At 51.9% G+C, this 17,683-nt stretch overlaps 7 protein-coding genes across 7 annotated transcripts; 3 read left to right on the forward strand and 4 right to left on the reverse strand.

Moving 5' to 3' along the window:
• Window positions 1–40: 40 nt before the first annotated feature.
• KRP23_2587 (Structural maintenance of chromosomes protein 5) lies at window positions 41–4,588 on the reverse strand (the record flags this gene model as incomplete). Its single annotated transcript, XM_067887343.1, has 19 exons — window positions 41–403; window positions 474–563; window positions 641–754; window positions 817–1,135; window positions 1,196–1,348; window positions 1,428–1,483; window positions 1,553–1,717; window positions 1,793–1,947; window positions 2,019–2,202; window positions 2,272–2,529; window positions 2,607–2,831; window positions 2,904–2,996; window positions 3,089–3,202; window positions 3,278–3,341; window positions 3,421–3,500; window positions 3,588–3,692; window positions 3,768–3,872; window positions 3,935–4,306; window positions 4,379–4,588. 19 exons carry the CDS (start codon window positions 4,586–4,588, stop codon window positions 41–43), a joined length of 3,225 nt encoding a protein of 1,074 aa, XP_067749938.1.
• A 122-nt stretch (window positions 4,589–4,710) lies between these two features.
• On the forward strand, window positions 4,711–6,296 carry KRP23_2588 (Zinc phosphodiesterase ELAC protein 1; the record flags this gene model as incomplete). The annotated part of the gene is made up of 6 exons (XM_067887344.1): window positions 4,711–5,310; window positions 5,373–5,494; window positions 5,567–5,714; window positions 5,781–5,873; window positions 5,946–5,990; window positions 6,060–6,296. The coding sequence occupies 6 exons, from the start codon at window positions 4,711–4,713 to the stop codon at window positions 6,294–6,296; spliced, it is 1,245 nt and encodes a 414-aa protein (XP_067749939.1).
• Window positions 6,297–6,458: 162 nt separating this feature from the next.
• On the reverse strand, window positions 6,459–8,616 carry KRP23_2589 (Pyruvate kinase; the record flags this gene model as incomplete). Its single annotated transcript, XM_067887345.1, has 7 exons — window positions 6,459–6,699; window positions 6,767–7,535; window positions 7,614–7,839; window positions 7,911–8,110; window positions 8,190–8,304; window positions 8,387–8,506; window positions 8,590–8,616. 7 exons carry the CDS (start codon window positions 8,614–8,616, stop codon window positions 6,459–6,461), a joined length of 1,698 nt encoding a protein of 565 aa, XP_067749940.1.
• Window positions 8,617–8,856: 240 nt separating this feature from the next.
• Window positions 8,857–10,567, forward strand: KRP23_2590 (uncharacterized protein; the record flags this gene model as incomplete). Its single annotated transcript, XM_067887346.1, has 4 exons — window positions 8,857–9,078; window positions 9,156–9,302; window positions 9,368–9,505; window positions 9,611–10,567. The coding sequence occupies 4 exons, from the start codon at window positions 8,857–8,859 to the stop codon at window positions 10,565–10,567; spliced, it is 1,464 nt and encodes a 487-aa protein (XP_067749941.1).
• Window positions 10,568–10,725: 158 nt separating this feature from the next.
• On the reverse strand, window positions 10,726–11,336 carry KRP23_2591 (uncharacterized protein; the record flags this gene model as incomplete). Its single annotated transcript, XM_067887348.1, has 3 exons — window positions 10,726–10,904; window positions 10,969–11,030; window positions 11,098–11,336. 3 exons carry the CDS (start codon window positions 11,334–11,336, stop codon window positions 10,726–10,728), a joined length of 480 nt encoding a protein of 159 aa, XP_067749942.1.
• A 137-nt stretch (window positions 11,337–11,473) lies between these two features.
• Window positions 11,474–14,110, forward strand: KRP23_2592 (Pyridine nucleotide-disulfide oxidoreductase domain-containing protein 2; the record flags this gene model as incomplete). The annotated part of the gene is made up of 15 exons (XM_067887349.1): window positions 11,474–11,508; window positions 11,572–11,632; window positions 11,696–11,861; window positions 11,920–12,012; window positions 12,082–12,137; window positions 12,214–12,249; window positions 12,319–12,365; window positions 12,430–12,610; window positions 12,680–13,048; window positions 13,112–13,228; window positions 13,298–13,400; window positions 13,492–13,541; window positions 13,622–13,738; window positions 13,810–13,881; window positions 13,958–14,110. 15 exons carry the CDS (start codon window positions 11,474–11,476, stop codon window positions 14,108–14,110), a joined length of 1,656 nt encoding a protein of 551 aa, XP_067749943.1.
• Window positions 14,111–14,240: 130 nt separating this feature from the next.
• KRP23_2593 (RAC-beta serine/threonine-protein kinase) lies at window positions 14,241–16,670 on the reverse strand (the record flags this gene model as incomplete). Its single annotated transcript, XM_067887350.1, has 1 exon — window positions 14,241–16,670. One exon carries the CDS (start codon window positions 16,668–16,670, stop codon window positions 14,241–14,243), a length of 2,430 nt encoding a protein of 809 aa, XP_067749944.1.
• Window positions 16,671–17,683: the final 1,013 nt, after the last annotated feature.

Raw genomic sequence — 17,683 nt, forward strand, 5'->3', positions numbered from 1 at the left:
TCTGCTGTCGGTAGTCAGTAGGTAGCCAACAGAGACCAGCTTACGCTCGAATACGCTTCTTTGAGGAACCATTGACTGCACCACTCGGTTTGCGCTTCGACTGCTTCCCACAAGCAATAAACCGATCGGGGTCCCACAATTCTTGTCGAATCATGTTGTACGGCCCGTTCAGAATGACCATAACCTTTGTGTCGCGGTGGTACGTAAGCCCAGTGATGAGCTTAGGTGTGATGAGGAAGTATTGTGGCAGCTTGCTACCGCAAGACGACTTGGTAATACGTTGAAATACCTTTCGCTCATTGTACACGTCCATGCCCTGATTGATCTCATCAACCACTCGGAATGGACACTTTGTGAGACTTTGAAGAGCCATCAAGTACATGATAGTTCCGACGGATTTTTCCTACAACAACATTGGGAGCAAGATAAGAATTCAAACCACCCGAACACCGACACTGGAACGATCAACGTACTCCTCCGGACTGCTCCTCAGCGGTCATGGTCGACAGCTTTGTGTTCTTACGGAATTGCGCACGACGTTGAATACCCCATTTCGCAACATCCTACACATTAAAAATCAAATATAATGCAATCGTATCAGAGCAGTACAGTGTATCCGGGCCCGACTTGATTTTCTTACCGGGTCCTCGTCATCCAGCACGATTTCACCGACACAACCGATGTCCTTGAAAAACTCTTTGAAAGAGGAGTCGATGTGATCCACCACTTCCTTGAGTTTGGTATGCCATTCTCCCTATAGTTCATATCAGCATCAGCTGCGCTTTGGATAAAGCAACACCATACGAGACAACGCACCTTGATTCCGTTGATCTTGTCTTCTCCATGCGTAACAAAACTATCCAGGTCTGCCAGGCGAGCCTCGTCATCACGGATTTCGTCGCATACGCGTTCGTAAAGTTCGCGAATACTCCTGTCACCGCGGAAGCATTCTAGGGCTGCTTTGTTGTTTTCAATCTTTCCGTGTAACTCATCCAGATCATCTGGAAGTTGGTTGAATCGTTCTTCGAAAGCCTCCCACGGGGCCTCTTCTTCTGCTTTGCGCTTCAAATCCATTGCCTTCCTGGCGGTAATCATCAGGTTTTCTTTTGCAAGCCTGTAAGCCTCCTTGAGGTCACTGTGCATATGTGTTGCATTAACATAAATCACAAGAAATTCATAAGCATGCAGAACTTACCGGAGTGTGGCTTCCGTCTGTTTCAGGTATTTTTCTGTAAAATCAACTCGAACTTGCTGTGTGCCGAGTTGCAATGATAAGCACGCCTCACGCGCACTAGCCTTGAACATATCTTTAGAAAGTTGAAGGCAATGTTTGATCTGCTGTGCCTGCCTATAAAGTAGAAACATCCGGGTGGAAACTGGGGTCAGCACAGGCGCCAAATATCACGCTCACAAAAACTTCAGCTTACTTTGACGCTTGATTTTTCAGCTTTCGCGTCAGAGCGTCTTCCTTGCTCGACACGTCCTATAAAGAAACGATGGACATTCATCTGTTAGTAGACAACAAGGTGCCATCCAAAGCAAGCGGACTTACCTGCGCTAGCTCGCTCTTAAGTGAGTAAATCTTGTCGTCTCCCTGTGCAATTTTATCATCCAAGCGAATGATTGCCTTCCGCTGAGAGCGAATTTCTGTGATACGGTGTTGCGCTTTTCTCTTTTCTTCGGCATACATCTTTTCTTCCTCTTTGAGATCAGAAATCTAGGATAAGTCATAGTTAGCGTTCGTAAGGGATCGAGCCCCTTAGGAATCTGCAAAAGCGTCCCAGATTCTTACCTCCTGTTGGATATCGTGTTCTCTGGATTTCAATTCATCCAATACCTGCTTCATCTCAGCTTTTGCGTCTTCGTTGGAAGACGAAGCTGCCAACAAACGGGGGTTTAACAGATCGTTTGTGCGCGTTGTAACGTTTCTGTTGCCATACTTCGACACTGCACAACGTAATGTCAGCAGCGAGCCGCGAGTTTCGAATGGAAAATCCAGCATACGAGTGACCACAAACCTGAGGTCACATATTTCTTGTATGGAGTAACGAATGCCGCCTTTCGTTCGGGTGATGCAATCTCCGAGAAAATATGGCCACCCTGGTTGATAATGTCTTCTGTCTGTTGGGAACCAACCATAACAGTGTGGAGACCTCCGTGGGCACGAAGAGCTTCATGTACAATGTCTGGTGCACTCACCAGCTAATACACAAAGCAATAGCACATGACGTCAGTCCGATCAGCAACATTCTCTGAGCACAAGCAACGTACCTCATCCAGGAATCCCATCATCCCGTATCTCTCGCGGTAGTCGTTCATCTGATCCGCTGAGTACGGTCTGTGAACACCGTGGCAGATGCCATTTTCAACAATCAAAATCGAGGCCTTGATACGGCGGTCGGAACCATTGTTCAGCTCGCGGAGGATAGTGTTGTAATCATCGTAACATTCTGTGACGAGAGCTGCCAAAAGCCACTTTGGGAGAGTGTCTTCGACGTACTTCGCGTGAATGGGTTCGTTCAGTTTCATCTACGCCACAACAACCATATTCCTGTATCAGCAAGCGTAAGGTCACCATGTACCTGACTGTATAGCACATCACTTACCTCGAGTGCAAGAGGTCCCCACACTCGACGTTTGAGCTTGTCCTGGTTGTTTTTAACCCACTCCGCAGCACGGATGCAGTCTGGATCTGCCCTCTGAAGAGCTAACTGGCGCTGTACGTTCTCGTTGTCAAGCTTTTCTAACTTACTCTTCACCTTCCTCTGCTCATTGTCGCTGTAGGAAAGCTCACGGGCGAGTGCTTCTCTCTTACTGCGGATATCCATTTCCTGCGGAAAAAGCAACAGCAGCAGGGGTTAAAAGCCTGATTAACTTTTAAACAAATCACTGTTTGAACGTACCTCCATATCCTTAGCGCGCTGTTGCGTCTCCAATTGTTCTTTCTGTTTCTTCAAATCGTCATCAACAGCCATTCCCTTGCGCTCCTCCCGCCACTAGAGTAAGGATAAGCAACCACATAAAGTCAACTCCAGACACAGGGAAAGCAACAAATTTTGATGAATGATCGTGACCACATAATACCAACCTCATTCACATCGCGCTCCAAGCGCTCTAGTTTTCGGCGAGTGGAATTGTGCTGGTTACGAAGCTCCTTAACGTCGGACAGGGTTTGACTTTGAGCGCTTTCCATAGTCTCAATCTACAATATCAAGATGGCATAAGCTACACACTTAATGCAATAAAGATCGAAGAATTTCCTCGCAATCGCACTCACGTGTTTCTTCTCCTGTTTGATCTTATCAATGAGCTGACGCTTCTCGTTGTCCACCTCCGCTTTTCTAAGTAGTGCACCATACACAAGCATCAATTAGCTCACCGCCAGAGATGCACTGCTACCACTTCAAGCACAGAACGTACTCAGTTTTCACATCACTCAGCCGAATCCTTTCTTTGTCAAGCAGTTCTTCGAGAGGAGCGATTTTCTCTTGGCGTTCATTCTGTAACGATCCCACGTGATGAAGAAAATTAGTATACCATAGCAGGAGAAAGTATAAATGAGTAAGTTCCTAGAAACGTAGGCTCACATCAATTGCATCTTTACAGCGCCGCTTTTCCAGCTTCAGTTCCTCGACATCGCGTTTTGCATCCTCGAACTCGAGCCACAAACATTTTTTCTCCATCACTGCAGTCTACAGAAACCATCACAGCAAGCAAAAATGAGTTATTTTCTCTCGTACCGCATAGTCGAACATCCTGCCGCTCACATCTTCGATGCGGGCTTCGTAGTCTTCGATTCGCTCCACTTCCTTCTCCCGTTGTGCGTTCTCACTCTTCTTCAACTCGAGCGCTGCACGTGCATGATCCAATTCCTACACCGCACAAAAAATAACCATCAGCACTAACCACAACACACTCCAGTGCAGCTGCCTACCCGTCCTTTGTCCGACATGCTGTGCTGCAGCTCAATAATCTCGTCATGCTTGGCCGCCAAGTCGCTGTCCGTGATAGCATTCTCCGTGGCCTTCAGTAGCTGCACCGCGTTCATGCGCGAAAATTCGCCCACTTTGTCCTGCGGCAGGAACTGGCACAAATTGTCGATCTGGATTTTGGCTGCCTGCATGATTCCGGCCACGTTCTTGAGCGTCGAGTCCTTGTCGTTCACCTGCCACGTGCTTTTATTGTCTCGGAAGATGTTGCGCCTGATGACTTTGTTGCCTCGCTCGAAGAACAGCTCGATCTCCGTGTAGCCGCTCTCCTTCTCGTGGCGCACAAACTGCCCCACCTTGTCCGCGCGGCCCAGCAGCTACTCAGCACAAATTATTTGTTGTAAGTACCCAAACAAGGAATAGGCGTAGCATTACTATAAATTACGTACGCGGGTGCTGCCCGCCAGGCCCACGCAGAGAGCGCAGACGATGGAGCTCTTGCCTGTTCCGTTGGGTCCCAGAATCAAATTCAGACGCGGTCCAGGGAAGAACTCGGCATCTGAGTATGTCAAGAAATTGTGCAGCTTGACGCGGAAGATGGAGCCGTCGACGAATTCGTCCGAGCTGTGCGAGGCCGCGTCGGCCACGACGTCACACATGGCCACTTATTGTGGTAAAACGCTCTTTGCGCTTTTCCCGCGAAAAAACAACAACAACCACATAACATTGGTGTCCACCACATATCGGTACGTCTTTCGTTATTGCTCATCATTTGCAGGTCATGGCATCCAAGCTGGTGGCCCGCGCGGCGTGGCGCACGGCCCCGCTGGCGCGCATCAGCGAGCGTCAGGCGTTGCTAAAGACCGTGCCATTGCGCAGCTGCAACTCGCTGTTCGTGCCGCCGCCGCAGACGCCGTTCACGGGCTTCGAGCTGCTGTTCCTGGGCACAGGCGCCGGCTCTCCGTCGGTGCGCCGCAACCCCACGGGCGTCTGTCTGCGTCTGTCACGCAGCAATTGGATGTTCGACTGCGCCGAGGGAAGTCTGCGACAGCTCATCAAGAGCGTCGTGCGTGTACCTCTCACCACCAAGTTCTTCGTGACGCACTTGCATGGGGACCACCTGTACGGTCTACCTGGGATTCTGTGCACGCTGGACAACCACAACGCAGAGTACAAGGACCCACAGACGAAGGAGAAGGCACCGAGGCCTATTGAAGTGTACGGCCCGCTGGGACTTTTTGCCTACTTGAACACTGCGTTCTCCACTAGCAGCACGTGGCTCGCGAACTTGAGCATCACGGTGCACGAGTTGGTGTGTCCAGACATGCTCGGTAAGGCGTCGGTGCATGAGAAATTCATGCGCAACGCGCCTAAACATCCGGTGCGTGGGTGAGTTGAGAGCTGCACTATGTTGATGCTGACGTGGTGGTGCTTATATTTTAGAGTCTTACTCGGAAGTGGATTCATGCCGAGTCAGACGGGAATGGCGATGTTTGGAAAGTGCTTGATGATGGCAAGTTCACTGTGAAAGCTGCGACGGTGAAGCACACAGTTACGAGTTTTGGGTATGGAGGTTGCTCCTCATTTTTATGAAAAATCTAATCTAACAGTGGGTTGTGTGGTTGTGAACTCGACAGGTACGTGATTGAGGAGTATCCTGTCCCTGGTAAGTTGAATATGGATGCGCTCCGCACGCGTGGATTGCCGCCTGGACCGAAATATCGTACTCTCAAGTATGGTGGGAGTGTAGAGCTGCCCAATGGTGAAATGCTTCACGCATCCGAGGTTCGTGAATCAACCCCCTTCATTCATCAAATGCCACCATGTCACGTATTACATGTAATGCTACAGGTGACTGGCCCGACGGCACGTGGGCGTAAGGTGGCCATTCTCGGTGATTCTGCAGACTCCTCGCGAATGTTTGACATCGCTCAGGACTGCGACGTACGTCATCTGGGTAATTGTGTCATGATCAAAGTTGCTAATTTACCGGTGGCGCTGCCGTGCTTCTCACAGGTTTTGGTTCATGAAGCGACACTTAGCCATGAAATGGTGACACAGGTATGACTCGACGGATGCGACTGAGCAGAATGATCAACGTTCGTCTAACGATTTTCTATCCCTTTTCAGGCGGTGCATCGAGGACACTCAACAGCTCGTATGGCAGGGTATGCAGCCAAGAAGATGAACGCGACATTGCTCGCTTTGACGCACTTCAGTCATCGCTTTCGGCACTGGTCCGCCGGCTTCAACTCTCGCACAACCCTTCACCTCGCACTGGAGGCCCAAGAATCATTTGGACGACGAGCAATTGTACCTGCATCGGACTTCTTACGCATTCCAATCCCACGCAAGCCGCATCAATAGAGTACAACGACAGTATTAGATAGAGCATCACATACTGTAGACATCGGTTTGGATGGCCAAGCCAGATTTTGTTTTCATCTCACCCGCTTCACGCTTGCCCATCCGTATTCGATGCAAGCATCGGATGGAGAACAAAACCAAGATTCTGGTAGTGTCGTTCAATTAAGTAAAGGGTATGTGAATCCCTCCGAAGAAGCTGTGCTTGGGACTCGAATATCTCTGCTTGCCAACCTCGATCACTTTCACTACATTCGTAGACTTGGACACCGAATCATCGAGCCCGTGAACCAAGATGACTGTGTCACCGCTCGCAATTAAACCCCGATCTTTCGCATGCGCGATGGCTTCTAGTGTAAGGTTATCTACTCTTTCCATTGTCTCCACTAGCAGCGCCGATACCCCCCTACAGAAATACGAGTAAACGTGTGAGCAACACAGCACGACTAAACCGCACAAGGATGAGTATATACCTGGAGACTCCTGAGAGCTGGCGTGCTGTAAGTGCGGAGGAAGTGACAGCCAAGATGTTAGCTTTTGGGCGATACTTAGCCAGTAACTTGGTGCTGGCCCCAGTATCGGTGATTGAAATGATGAGCTTCACGTTCATGTCAAGTGAAATCTCTACGGCCGAACTTGCGACTGATTCGTACATGCTGACGTTCTTACTGTTTGCTGCCCGATGCAAACGATAAACCTCCGCGTAATCAAGTGCTTCCTCTGCTTCGACGCAGATTTTCGACATAAATTCCACAGCCTCCTTCGGGTACATGCCTTTAGCGGTTTCTGCGGACAGCATCATCGCATCGGTTCCGTCCAGCACCGCGTTCGCCACATCTGTACATTCCGCGTTTGAAGGAATCGGTTTCTTTGTCATGGATTGCAGCATTTGTGTGGAGGTAACCACGGGTTTGCCTGCGCGGTTGGCTTTACCAATAATCATCTTCTGCGCCAAGAACACTCGTTCAGGTGACAGCTCCATACCAAGATCGCCACGGCTGACGTGGATGCCATCGGCCTCAGCGATGATCTCATCGATGTTCATTAGCGCTTCCTGACTTTCGATCTTCGCATGTACACGGATGTGTCGGCCGGCTTCACCGAGGCAATCGCGGATCGCACGCACATTTGCCGCCGAGCGCACGAAAGACCCCGAAACGATGTCCACGCCATTAGGGATCGCGAAATTCAGCAGATCGTCCTCGTCCTTCTCCGTAATGCCAGGTATCTGAATAGCCGCTCCTGCACATATACACGGAAATTTCAACTCAGGTGCAAGGCCCCCAAGCAACCTTATTAAACCCTGAATACAAAACAAACCTGGCAAGTTCATGTTCTTCTTCTCCTCGAGAAGATGGTCGTTATGCACTCGCACAATGATGCTTTCCGATAGACACTCCAGCACCGTCATCACGAGGCTTCCGTCGTCACACAAGATTTTGGAGCCCACCGACACCGAAGTCGGTAGCTGTTCGTACGTGCATGCAATGCGAGAGCTGCTACCTTCAACGCCATAATCCGTAGTGATCTCTAGCGTTTGTCCAGCCTACCGTCCACACCAGAACAAATTAGCTGCCAATCCACTTCACAAACACCATATCGATCACTCAAACCCACCTTCAGCTGGACAGGTTTGTGTCCTTCCAGGAACCCGCTCCTGATTTCAGGTCCCTTGGTATCCAATAGCACAGCACAATGGCAACCTGGTCGCGCAGCCATCGCCTCTCTCAGATTCGACAAACTCCTTTTGTGCAGCTCATGGTCTCCATGTGAGAAGTTCAACCTCGCAACATTCATCCCAGCGTCCAAAAGTTGCCCTAACAAAACCAAACAGTAGCAACAACTTGCCATCAGCTCCATTCATTAAACCCACTGCAACTATCCGTCGCTCCTCACCCAACATGTCAACGGACCAGGACGCGGGGCCAATTGCACAGATGATCTTGGTCTTGCGTGCACGAGAGCGTGTCGGCGTCAGAATCTGCTTGGTCTGAATTCCCACGTTGAAATGCTGCATCAACCATTAGCCACCATCCGTTTCCCACTCAATCCAGACGAGCAGCTCCGTTAACGGAGACCGTCCACGAACGTACCGCGGGTTCACGCGCAATGGACGATGAGTCAGGCTTGAACACGTCGGCGAACTCCTGGGACGGCGATCGATAGCGGTGCCAGCTGCCGAGCCGCACGGGCGGGAAGCCACTCACGCGCAGCTGGTCGTAAGCCGACGACGGTGTGTGCATGAGCTTGCCGTCCTTGGACCAACGTCGCGTCTGGCCCGGACGCGTCAACGTACCTGTTCGAGGGTTCCTGGCAGCGCCATTGTGTTCACTCATAGTGCGCCGCATTGGCACTCCAGCCCACAGCGTCCCAGCGCTTGCCTTCCTGTCGATTGATTTGATAATGGTACAGGGCATATTGCATGCTTTCTTCAACCCTAGGTCCTTAGCCAAGCCCTAATTAATTGCAAATATACTACGCGTGGAAGAGGAGCACTGTTGAACGGGCGGCTGGATCACCAAGAGGTCGCCGCCGCAATTCGACTGCCCCGCCATTGACAATTATGAGTGAGCCTGCTGATGCAGAAGAGCGCAGTGTAGAGAAGTCGTCGCGGAAAGCGCCACCGTCGCTGCTGAAGACGGTCCTGGCCAAGGGACAGAGTGCCAAGGACGCGCTGACGCACGACGGGAACAACGCCTCCATCATCTTGGACGACAAAGCGTCGCGGGAGACGCCGTGGACGCCCAAGAGTTTGGGTCGAGCCAAGACCGCGATCATCTACAAAGTGCGTCTTTTGATTGTGATAGTCTGGAGCTGCCAATTTTCATGTGTGTAATTGTGCGCGTTGGGACAATTGAGTAGCAAACGCTGAACGACACGTTGCTGGTGCTGGAACGCAATATCTTCTTCATCAGTGGATGGGTGCCCTACTTTGTGTCGCTGCAGGAGGATAGTATCCTCATGTTCACTAGCCGCGAGCGGTGGGAACAAGGACTCAAACCGGACAAGGTGATGGTTTGTGTTGGGTTATGTGGCCTAGTGTTTATTCTCATTTTGCATCTCTTTCTGTTTAGGTGATTGAGTTGCATCACATGATGCTGCTCGGGGACATGAAGGTGGATGTGGTCGAGGGATACACGTCGCTGCATGATACCGACGGCAGCTTGCGACTTTTTCGCCGCAAGCTGTTAGAAACCGACGAGCTGGACGAGGTAATCCGTCTTTATCAGTACCTCGTTATCTTAATTTTCCACTACACTGATGTTGTCATCGACTCACTAAATGTATTGTTTTGTGGGTTGAATTGTTATGCGTAGTGGGTAAATGAAGAGCTCCGGCAAAGCCTAGTTGTGTCCACGGGCAGCAAGGTGGACAACCTTGCTGTTAACAATCCGAACGCGAGCACTCACAGCATTTTGGAGTTCAGCTCCTACAACCAGAATACGTTCGAGTTGTGGACAAAAGCAATTCGCCATATTCTGACCCTCAAACGAGAAATCCATACCAGCAGCAATTCACGCAGCAACCAGAGCAAAAATGACACTGATTCTACGTCACCAAGGTCATCGAAAAGGAGCTGGGTATCTCCAGGACAAGACTCGAAGGTGACTCTTCATCAAAGTGAAATTTGGTGCCACCGGGTTCTATCTGGTGAGAAAGAAAAAGCCGAGTCAGAAATTCGGCGGATAGTGGCGATGGAGAAGCTGGTGGCTCAAGTCACTCACCCAGCAATGGCCTTGTTGGTGTACGAGAAGGTGAGTCGAGTACACGAATTATTCTCGGCCAACTGTAGACGAGAAATTGAGCGGCTTGACGGAAGAGAAAGCCCTATGTCAACCGAGGTGCTTAATTTCTTCGCTGACCATCTTAAGAGGAAGTACTCCGTCTTCCTAATCCTTGCGTTGGCGTATGGGGTGGAAGAGGAAGAAATTCGACAGGCGCATGAGCGGATGTGTCATGAGAACGCAGCAGTGAACGCAGGGGTTGGTGGTGGCAGCGGGGAGCAGCAAAGAACTGTTGCTTCCTATGGCTTTGAAGACCCCGAGAGTCTCGAGCTCTACGAGAAGTACCGTGATGCAGCACTCAATTACCATAAAATGAATTACGGGGACACGGCTGCAGCAGAAGAAGAAGATGCCATCATGCACCTCCCCGTCATGCTGCAAGTTGCGGTTGTTCGACAAGACCTCGAGGAGTCAAGTGCGATGCTCTCCATCTTGAATACTGTCAAGGCTCACTTAATGGAGCATTGCACCCAGGAAAACGACTCCTAGTGCGAATGCGTGCTTCACAAACCCGACGCACTATCTGCCGTGGTTCCAGTATTCTTGTGTACTATGTGCATGATTCAGAATATCTTCCGAACACAGAGTAGAAAAATGAATGTCACTTGATCCTCCGTTAAACGCGTGCCGTGTAACTCGTCTCCTCATCAACCAGCCAGAATGGCATCAGACAGAATTGTGTCGATATGGTCGTGAATGTCGTGCACTAACTGCCGGAAGCGTGGGTTGTTCATGTAGTGTTTCACCAGTCCTTCCACACCGCTCTCAATTTCTTCCTCCGTCTCGGCAGCAATTGCCTCTGAATCCTCCACGAGAGGATCGATGTCTGGTGCAACGCAACATCAGTTAGTTAATCAAACCTGTCATGCAACCATCAGCAGCTAACAAACCCCAGGTCTCCATCATAGCTTCCGCAGCTCGAAGTGCTTCATCTGGATCATAAAGGCGAACCCTTCACATACACAACAGGTAAAATATTTCCATTCGTTCCAACACACAATATCCGTTCACTTTATTACGTCAAGCTGCCGCCGCTGTCCACAGCAACACGCAGCAGCCTTCCTCGAACTCGCGCGCTCTTGATGTGGTTTTTGGTGATGCTGATCAATGTATGACCGGAGACCGTCGGTGGTCCCAAAGAAATCCTCAAGCACCGGTCACTCACAGTCATCGTGAAGCGTTTACGTAGCGCCTGCAGCCCACCACGTGCCCCACTCGCCCTCCGTTGCCGTACGATCTGCACCTCGAACGTCTCCATAGGACAACTTTAACTCGTAGCGGGTCAGACATCCCACCCGTGACCATCACTCTGATATTGAAGTTGATTGGATTGCACACAGTGTGCTTCCCATCGCCATTCCGCAATTTCTCGCGTAGGACGAAGAAGCCGCGAGGATGAAGGCTGCTGCATCGCTACTACGGAAGAAGTGGTGAGCTTCTAGAGGGTTTCGCACGTTACTTTGCATTGTCAATCGCTCATCATCTGTCATGAGGGATGCCATCGTCGTGGGTGGAGGCCACAACGGGCTCGTAGCTGCCGCGTACCTGGCGAAGGTTAGTGATGTTTTTCAACAGAACAACTCATAGTTAAGCTGACAACTGTCGCTCGATGCCCAGGCCGGGAAGAGTGTCTGCGTGCTGGAAAAGCGGCATCTTGTCGGGGGTGCAGCGGTGACGGAGGAGATTTTCCCTGGTTTCAAGTTTTCGCGAGCTTCGTACGTCTTCTCGCTCTTCCGCCCGCAGATCATCAAGGACTTGGATCTGCACAGACACGGACTGGAGGGTAAGTGTACGTGAGCTTCTGGTTACCATGAAGTGCTCACTTGGCTCTGTATCTGCAGTTTTTGTTCGGGACCCATCGTCGTTCACACCGACGCGTGACGGTCGAAGCCTCATTCTCGGGAGTAACATGCAGCAAACGCAAGCTAGCATCGGTGAGATGAGCATTGTGCGTGTGGCGAAATATTGAGCTGATGAATTTGTTGCCCCATTGATTTGAGAAGCTCAATTTTCGGCGGCGGATGCGGAAGCGTATCCTGCGTACAACAAGATGCTTGAGGTGATATCCGATGAAATCTGTATTTCGTGCTTTACAAATAATAGTCCGGCCTGTGCTCACATTTCTCTTGCTGCAGGAAATGGTGGATTTCTTCTTACCGATGCTTGATGAGGTTGGTATCAGTCGCTTCTTTTAGCCTGTCTTGAGTTCTCATTTTGTTCGTACTTCCGCATGGTGCCAGCCCCCTCCGGATCTCCACACAGTGTTCGACTCCAGTGCTCCTCTTCGGTAAGATTTGCTTCTCGTAAATGAGCTTGTGATGCGTGATGTCGTGCTGATATCGCAAAACTAGCCGGCGTTCCGATGCAGTGAAGGCTATGGCACGCTTGGGTTATCGCTGCGGTAAACTCGGAACCGATTTGACTACTTTTACGGAATTTATGGCAGCGCCCGCGACGAAAATCCTTGACAAGTGGTTCGACTCAGACGTGCTCAAGGCCACACTCGCTACAGATGCCATTATCGGTGCAAAGGTGATATATTGCGTGAGTTGCAATGACAAGTTTTCGTCACACTAACTTCCCGACCTCGCTGAATTGAAGGTTTCCCCTTCAACTCCTGGATCAGCCTACATTCTTTTTCACCACGTCATGGGAGAAGTGAATGGCATTAAGGGCGCGTGGGGGCATGTAAAAGGCGGAATGGGTGGCGTTTCCCAAGCCATTGAGAAGGCGGCGACTGAAGCGGGTGCCGAGATTCATGTCAGCACCCCTGTCAAGTCGATTAGTGTTCATGACGGAAAAGCTCGGGGTGTCTGCCTCGAGAATGGAGATGTCATCGAATCAGACTACATTTTGTCTAATGCAAGCCCAATCACAACGATGCTGGCCCTGCTTGATACAGGGGAACTGCCAGCAGAGGTTATCACCCATTTCAAGCGAAACTGGAACAGTGAGTCTGCCTCAACCAAGGTAAACACTCATCGAATCCCAGTTGATGTGGTTTAAATCGCTTTTGCTGACCTGCATTCCTAGATCAATGTGGCTCTCGATCACTTGCCGAATTTTTCCTGCTTCCCGAATACGGGAAATGGCAACACGCCGATGGCGAACCACTACGGCACAATTCATTTCGAAGACTCACTACAGCAGGCATAAACTGCAGTGCGGCGAGCCACATACTAGCCCCTGACCAAGCTGTGTGAATTATTTTTTGAGCAGATCGAAGATGCCTTCTTGGACGTTCAGCGTGGAATTTCCTCTAAAAGACCGATAATTGAGATGAACATCCCGACGTCGTTAGACCCCACCATTGCTCCACCAGGTAAAGCAACAGAAGTTGGTTCTTTATGAGTTACTACTCGTTTTGGAATTCGAAGTAGTACTTACTTACGCGAATCTGCTAACGTCGACAGGAAAGCACATCGCTCTTCTCTTTGTGCAGTACACGCCGTACGAGCCAAAGGTAAGAACAAACTTGTTCACCCTGAGTTGTATTAGCAGTGGACGCTAACGGTGAAAATCTGACGCTCATTTATTTTATAGCACGGGAAATGGAGCGATCCAGGCAAGAAAGAACACTTCGCGAACCAAGTTTTCTCCGTCATCGAGGGGTATGCCCCCGGTTTTACGAAATCGATCGTCAACTACGAAATTCTCACTGTGCGCCTTGCCCTCCTGTTCACGGGTGGATGTCTTGTGCACCTCGCTCATTTTACTGTAATGCTGCGCAGCCTCCTGACCTCGAGCAAATATTCTCTCTTCCGAGAGGAAATATCTTCCACGGTGCGATGGGTTTGGACCAGGTGCCTTCATTTGCTAAGCCTTTAGTGTGTTCATCCAAGAGTATTCTGACGTTGGTTTCTTGGCTGCTTTGGACAGCTCTTCTGGATGAGACCGATGCCAGGCTATTCGAGCTACAGGTCGCCAATTGATGGTCTTTACTTTTGCTCCGCTGGCACACATCCTGGCGGAGGTGTCATGGGAGCCTGTGGGCGCAACGCAGCTATGGTATGTTTGCAGGACAGCACGTGAGGGCCTCACCCTGAGATTCGTCGAGGCTGGAATGGAAGCTAAAACGCGCAGTCACAAAATAATTTACCTTTAGTAGTGTTCTACGTGCATCTGCTGGTACAACTACGTCGCAGTTTTTTGTTCAATGGTTTCAGGCTTCGCCTGCCAAGGTGTGCAATTGGATGCTGCGACGACCGGTGAAGGCGGCGTCCAGCATCTCGTCTTCGTCCACAAGGAACGAGTTGGTCGTGTCGCTCACGTAGCTGAACTTGCCGAACGAGTCGTAATCCATCTCTGACCGTGCTCGGCGGTGACGCGAGCGGGGGCTCTTCCACGGGAAGATGAGGCTGAAGATGTTGCCGGTGGATGCCGTCTTCGAGGCCAGATACTTGTCGAAGTTGATGTCGGGGCTCTTCATGCGCTCCTCCTCCATGGACATGGGCGCAGGCACCCACGGCGGAGTAATCTTCTTGCGCAAGACCATGTTCCACCGGACGTCCTTAAAGAACGGGTGCGTGAGGATGTCGCTAGTCTGGCGGGCACCAAGACGTTTGTTCGGATCTTTCTCAAGCAGGCCCAGGATAAGGCTGCGTGCGTCCGGGTGAATGCCACACTTGGATGGGAACTTCACGGGCTCCTTCTCGATGAGCTTATAAAGCACTGACACGTTCAGATGATGGAACGGGCGCTTCGCAAGTAGCATCTCGTACAGCAAAATCCCCAGACACCACCAGTCCACGGCCTTGCCGTAGTCCCGTGAGCGCTTCGGCTTCAGCAGCTCGGGGGCAGTGTACGCGGGAGAGCCTGCCATTGTACGCGCACCCGACATTTGGTTCACGTTCGTCTTGGAAAGACCGAAGTCTACCAGAGCAATGTTGCCTTCCACGTCAATCATGATATTGTCAGGTTTCAGGTCGCGGTACACAATGTCACAGGCGTGCAGATGCGACAGCGCCAGCACAATCTGAGCTGCGTAGAACTTCACGCGGTCCACGTCCAAAGGGATCTTCACACGGTGCTCCTTGTTGTTGGAGAAGCGGTTCATGTGTGTGTACAGACTGCCACCAGGGTAGTACTCCATACCCAGGAAAACCCGAGACTGGCTCTGGAACGAAAAGCGCAGGGGTGCAATGAAAGGGTGGTGCACGTCGCGCAGAATTCTCATCTCGGTCTTCGTGCGCAGCTTGTCGTAGTTCGACATGGAGCTCTTCTCCAAAATCTTCACAGCGAAGATCTCGCCAGTGTTTTTGCGCTCCGCGAGAACCACAGTTCCAAAAGTACCCTTACCCAAGACACGGTTCACGTGGAAGTGCTGGATCGACAGGGACAGCACACGCTTCGACGTTGAGGCCTGGAACGCACGCTCCGCCTTCGCCGCCTTCCGTTCAGCGTCCGACATTTGAAACGCGGCAATGTCCACTTCGATCTGCATCTGGAGGTTCAGCACGCGGCCGCCAGGGCTAAGCTGGATCTCGTCCCGTGTAGTGAACGTGAACTCGCGCTTCAGCGACTTGTTCCAGATAGTACCGGCCGCCAGTACCTGCAGCACGTTGGGCTGCTTTGTAGTCATGTAGCGTGACACGCAGAACCGCTTGAAAAGCACAAAGCGTGAGAAGCCCAGCACGACATCCACAAGTCCTTCTCGACCGTAGAACATGGTCGACGGCAGGAATTCGCACGGGTAGCTGACCGATACGACCATCTCCGGCGAGCAGATCGGGAACAGCGAGATGAGGTTGGCTGCAGAGTCGTCGACGCCCGTCTGCTCCAAGAACTGCGTCGTCCACATGGAGTAGAACTGCTTGATCGTAGCCAGGTTCCGCGCCTTCCAGTCCCCGGACGACCGCACAGTCTGCGACAGCAGACTGCCCGCCGAGAAGGGCATGTTGCCGCTTGCCGCTGGGTTCCACTGACTCGTGCGCGCGCTCTGGAGGTCCGAGTCCCGGCCGTTCGAGGCGCCGCTGAAACTCTGTCCGGGCTTCTGGTTGTTGGCGTTCTGCACGGCCTGCTGCAGCATCTTGACCCAGATGTCGCACTCGATGCTCGAGCGCGTGTACATGGCAAAGATCTTGTTGATGGTCGTGGTGATGAGGACTCCGTTGGAGCGATTGGGGTCTCTGGACGCGCCCGTGACGGTCACGCGGCCGCGGAACTTCTCCGTGTCCGTCTTGGCCACATCCTTGCTCACGTAGTACGAGAACGTGGTGCCCGAGAGAACGGCGTAGCGGTAGCGCCACGAGCGCACGACGTGGCCCTGCTTCCAGATGTAGCCCTCCCAGTCCGTCTCGAAGATATCCTCGAAGGCGCAGCTGAGGTCGGGGGACACGCTCAGGCGCGTGCGGTTCGGGGCCGCGCTGCCGGTGCCGCTGCGCTCCGTCACGGACGAGTAGCTGGCCGAGCCGTCGAAGTAGTCCTCGTTCTCGTGGCCGTACACGGTCATGCTGGGGCGCATGGTGTACGACTGCGCGCGTTTGTCGAAGCGCCCGCCGCGGCCTGAGCTCAGCATCATGCTGGAGCGTTCACGGAGTGCCATGGCGTCTGCGTCTTCGGGCGAGAAGAGAGTGATCCGCTGGCGCTGCATCGATGTCGTCCTACTGAACCGCCGGGGGGGGGAGGATTAGTATGGAGTTCTCGCCTACAGGCGCTGATAGCGGAATGAGTTCGCCACAGGGCGAAAATTCGGCAGAGGCAGGAGAAACGCTAGCTGGGTAGAGACAAGACTGAACTGCTCGCGCGATGGTGCTATCATTTCAGCACACGCGTTTCACTTGATTATTGTAATTACACCACCAATACACAAAAAGAAACCGCTCCTTTGAAGCCGACCCCTAGCGGCTCGTCTGACAGCGGGTATTTTTGGTAAATTACAGAAATAGATCTGGCACAAAATTGACACGAAACTGGGCTTGATACTGTGCAGGACGCTACGCTGCTAGACGAAACCGAGAGGAAAACGTCCTGCACGCGCTGGACGCGAAGCACCAGTCGTCTTGGCCGTTTGCTCGCCAGTGCCAGTCGACCGCGGATAATAGCCAGCGACTGACGTGTGCGTGCTCAAAATCCGAGAAAGAACCTGAACGGAGCGATCGGACTATGCACTGCGACACCGGCAGGAAGAGACAACACGATAGGGCGAAACAGCGTCGCCTCGGGCTAATCCAATGTTCGCAGCCAGATGTACCGGTCGTCACCGCCATACGCGACGCCACTTTGCAGTGGGGGCAGCCGAAGCCCTGCAGGCACTCAGCTGCTGGCGAGGGGGACTATCTACCGCAGGCGCCGCATGCCGCGAGATCAGAAAAGCTGCTGGCCAAGCAAGCGCTTGATTAGGGCCCAGCAGCAGGCATCCTGTTGAGACCAAGCAGGCACTCGGACGTCGTGTGTTTGGAGGGTAATGCGCGGCATTTCTACCCGGTCAGAAAGCCGAGGGTCTCCCTCGCTCGATACTCGACGCTGACCACATTCCTGTTTGTGGCGGAAGGTGTTCGCTGCATCGCGAGCAAGATCAGGTTGTATCATTGCCTCGCTCTGTGTACATGTACATAGATTCACTGCGAGTGGTGATCTCCACTTTCAACGAGATCACGTTGCCAA

This window comes from Phytophthora ramorum, assembly GCF_020800215.1.
Source record: "Phytophthora ramorum isolate Pr-102 chromosome Unknown Phyram_PR-102_s0002, whole genome shotgun sequence".
Classification (NCBI taxonomy): Eukaryota; Oomycota; class Peronosporomycetes; order Peronosporales; family Peronosporaceae; genus Phytophthora; species Phytophthora ramorum.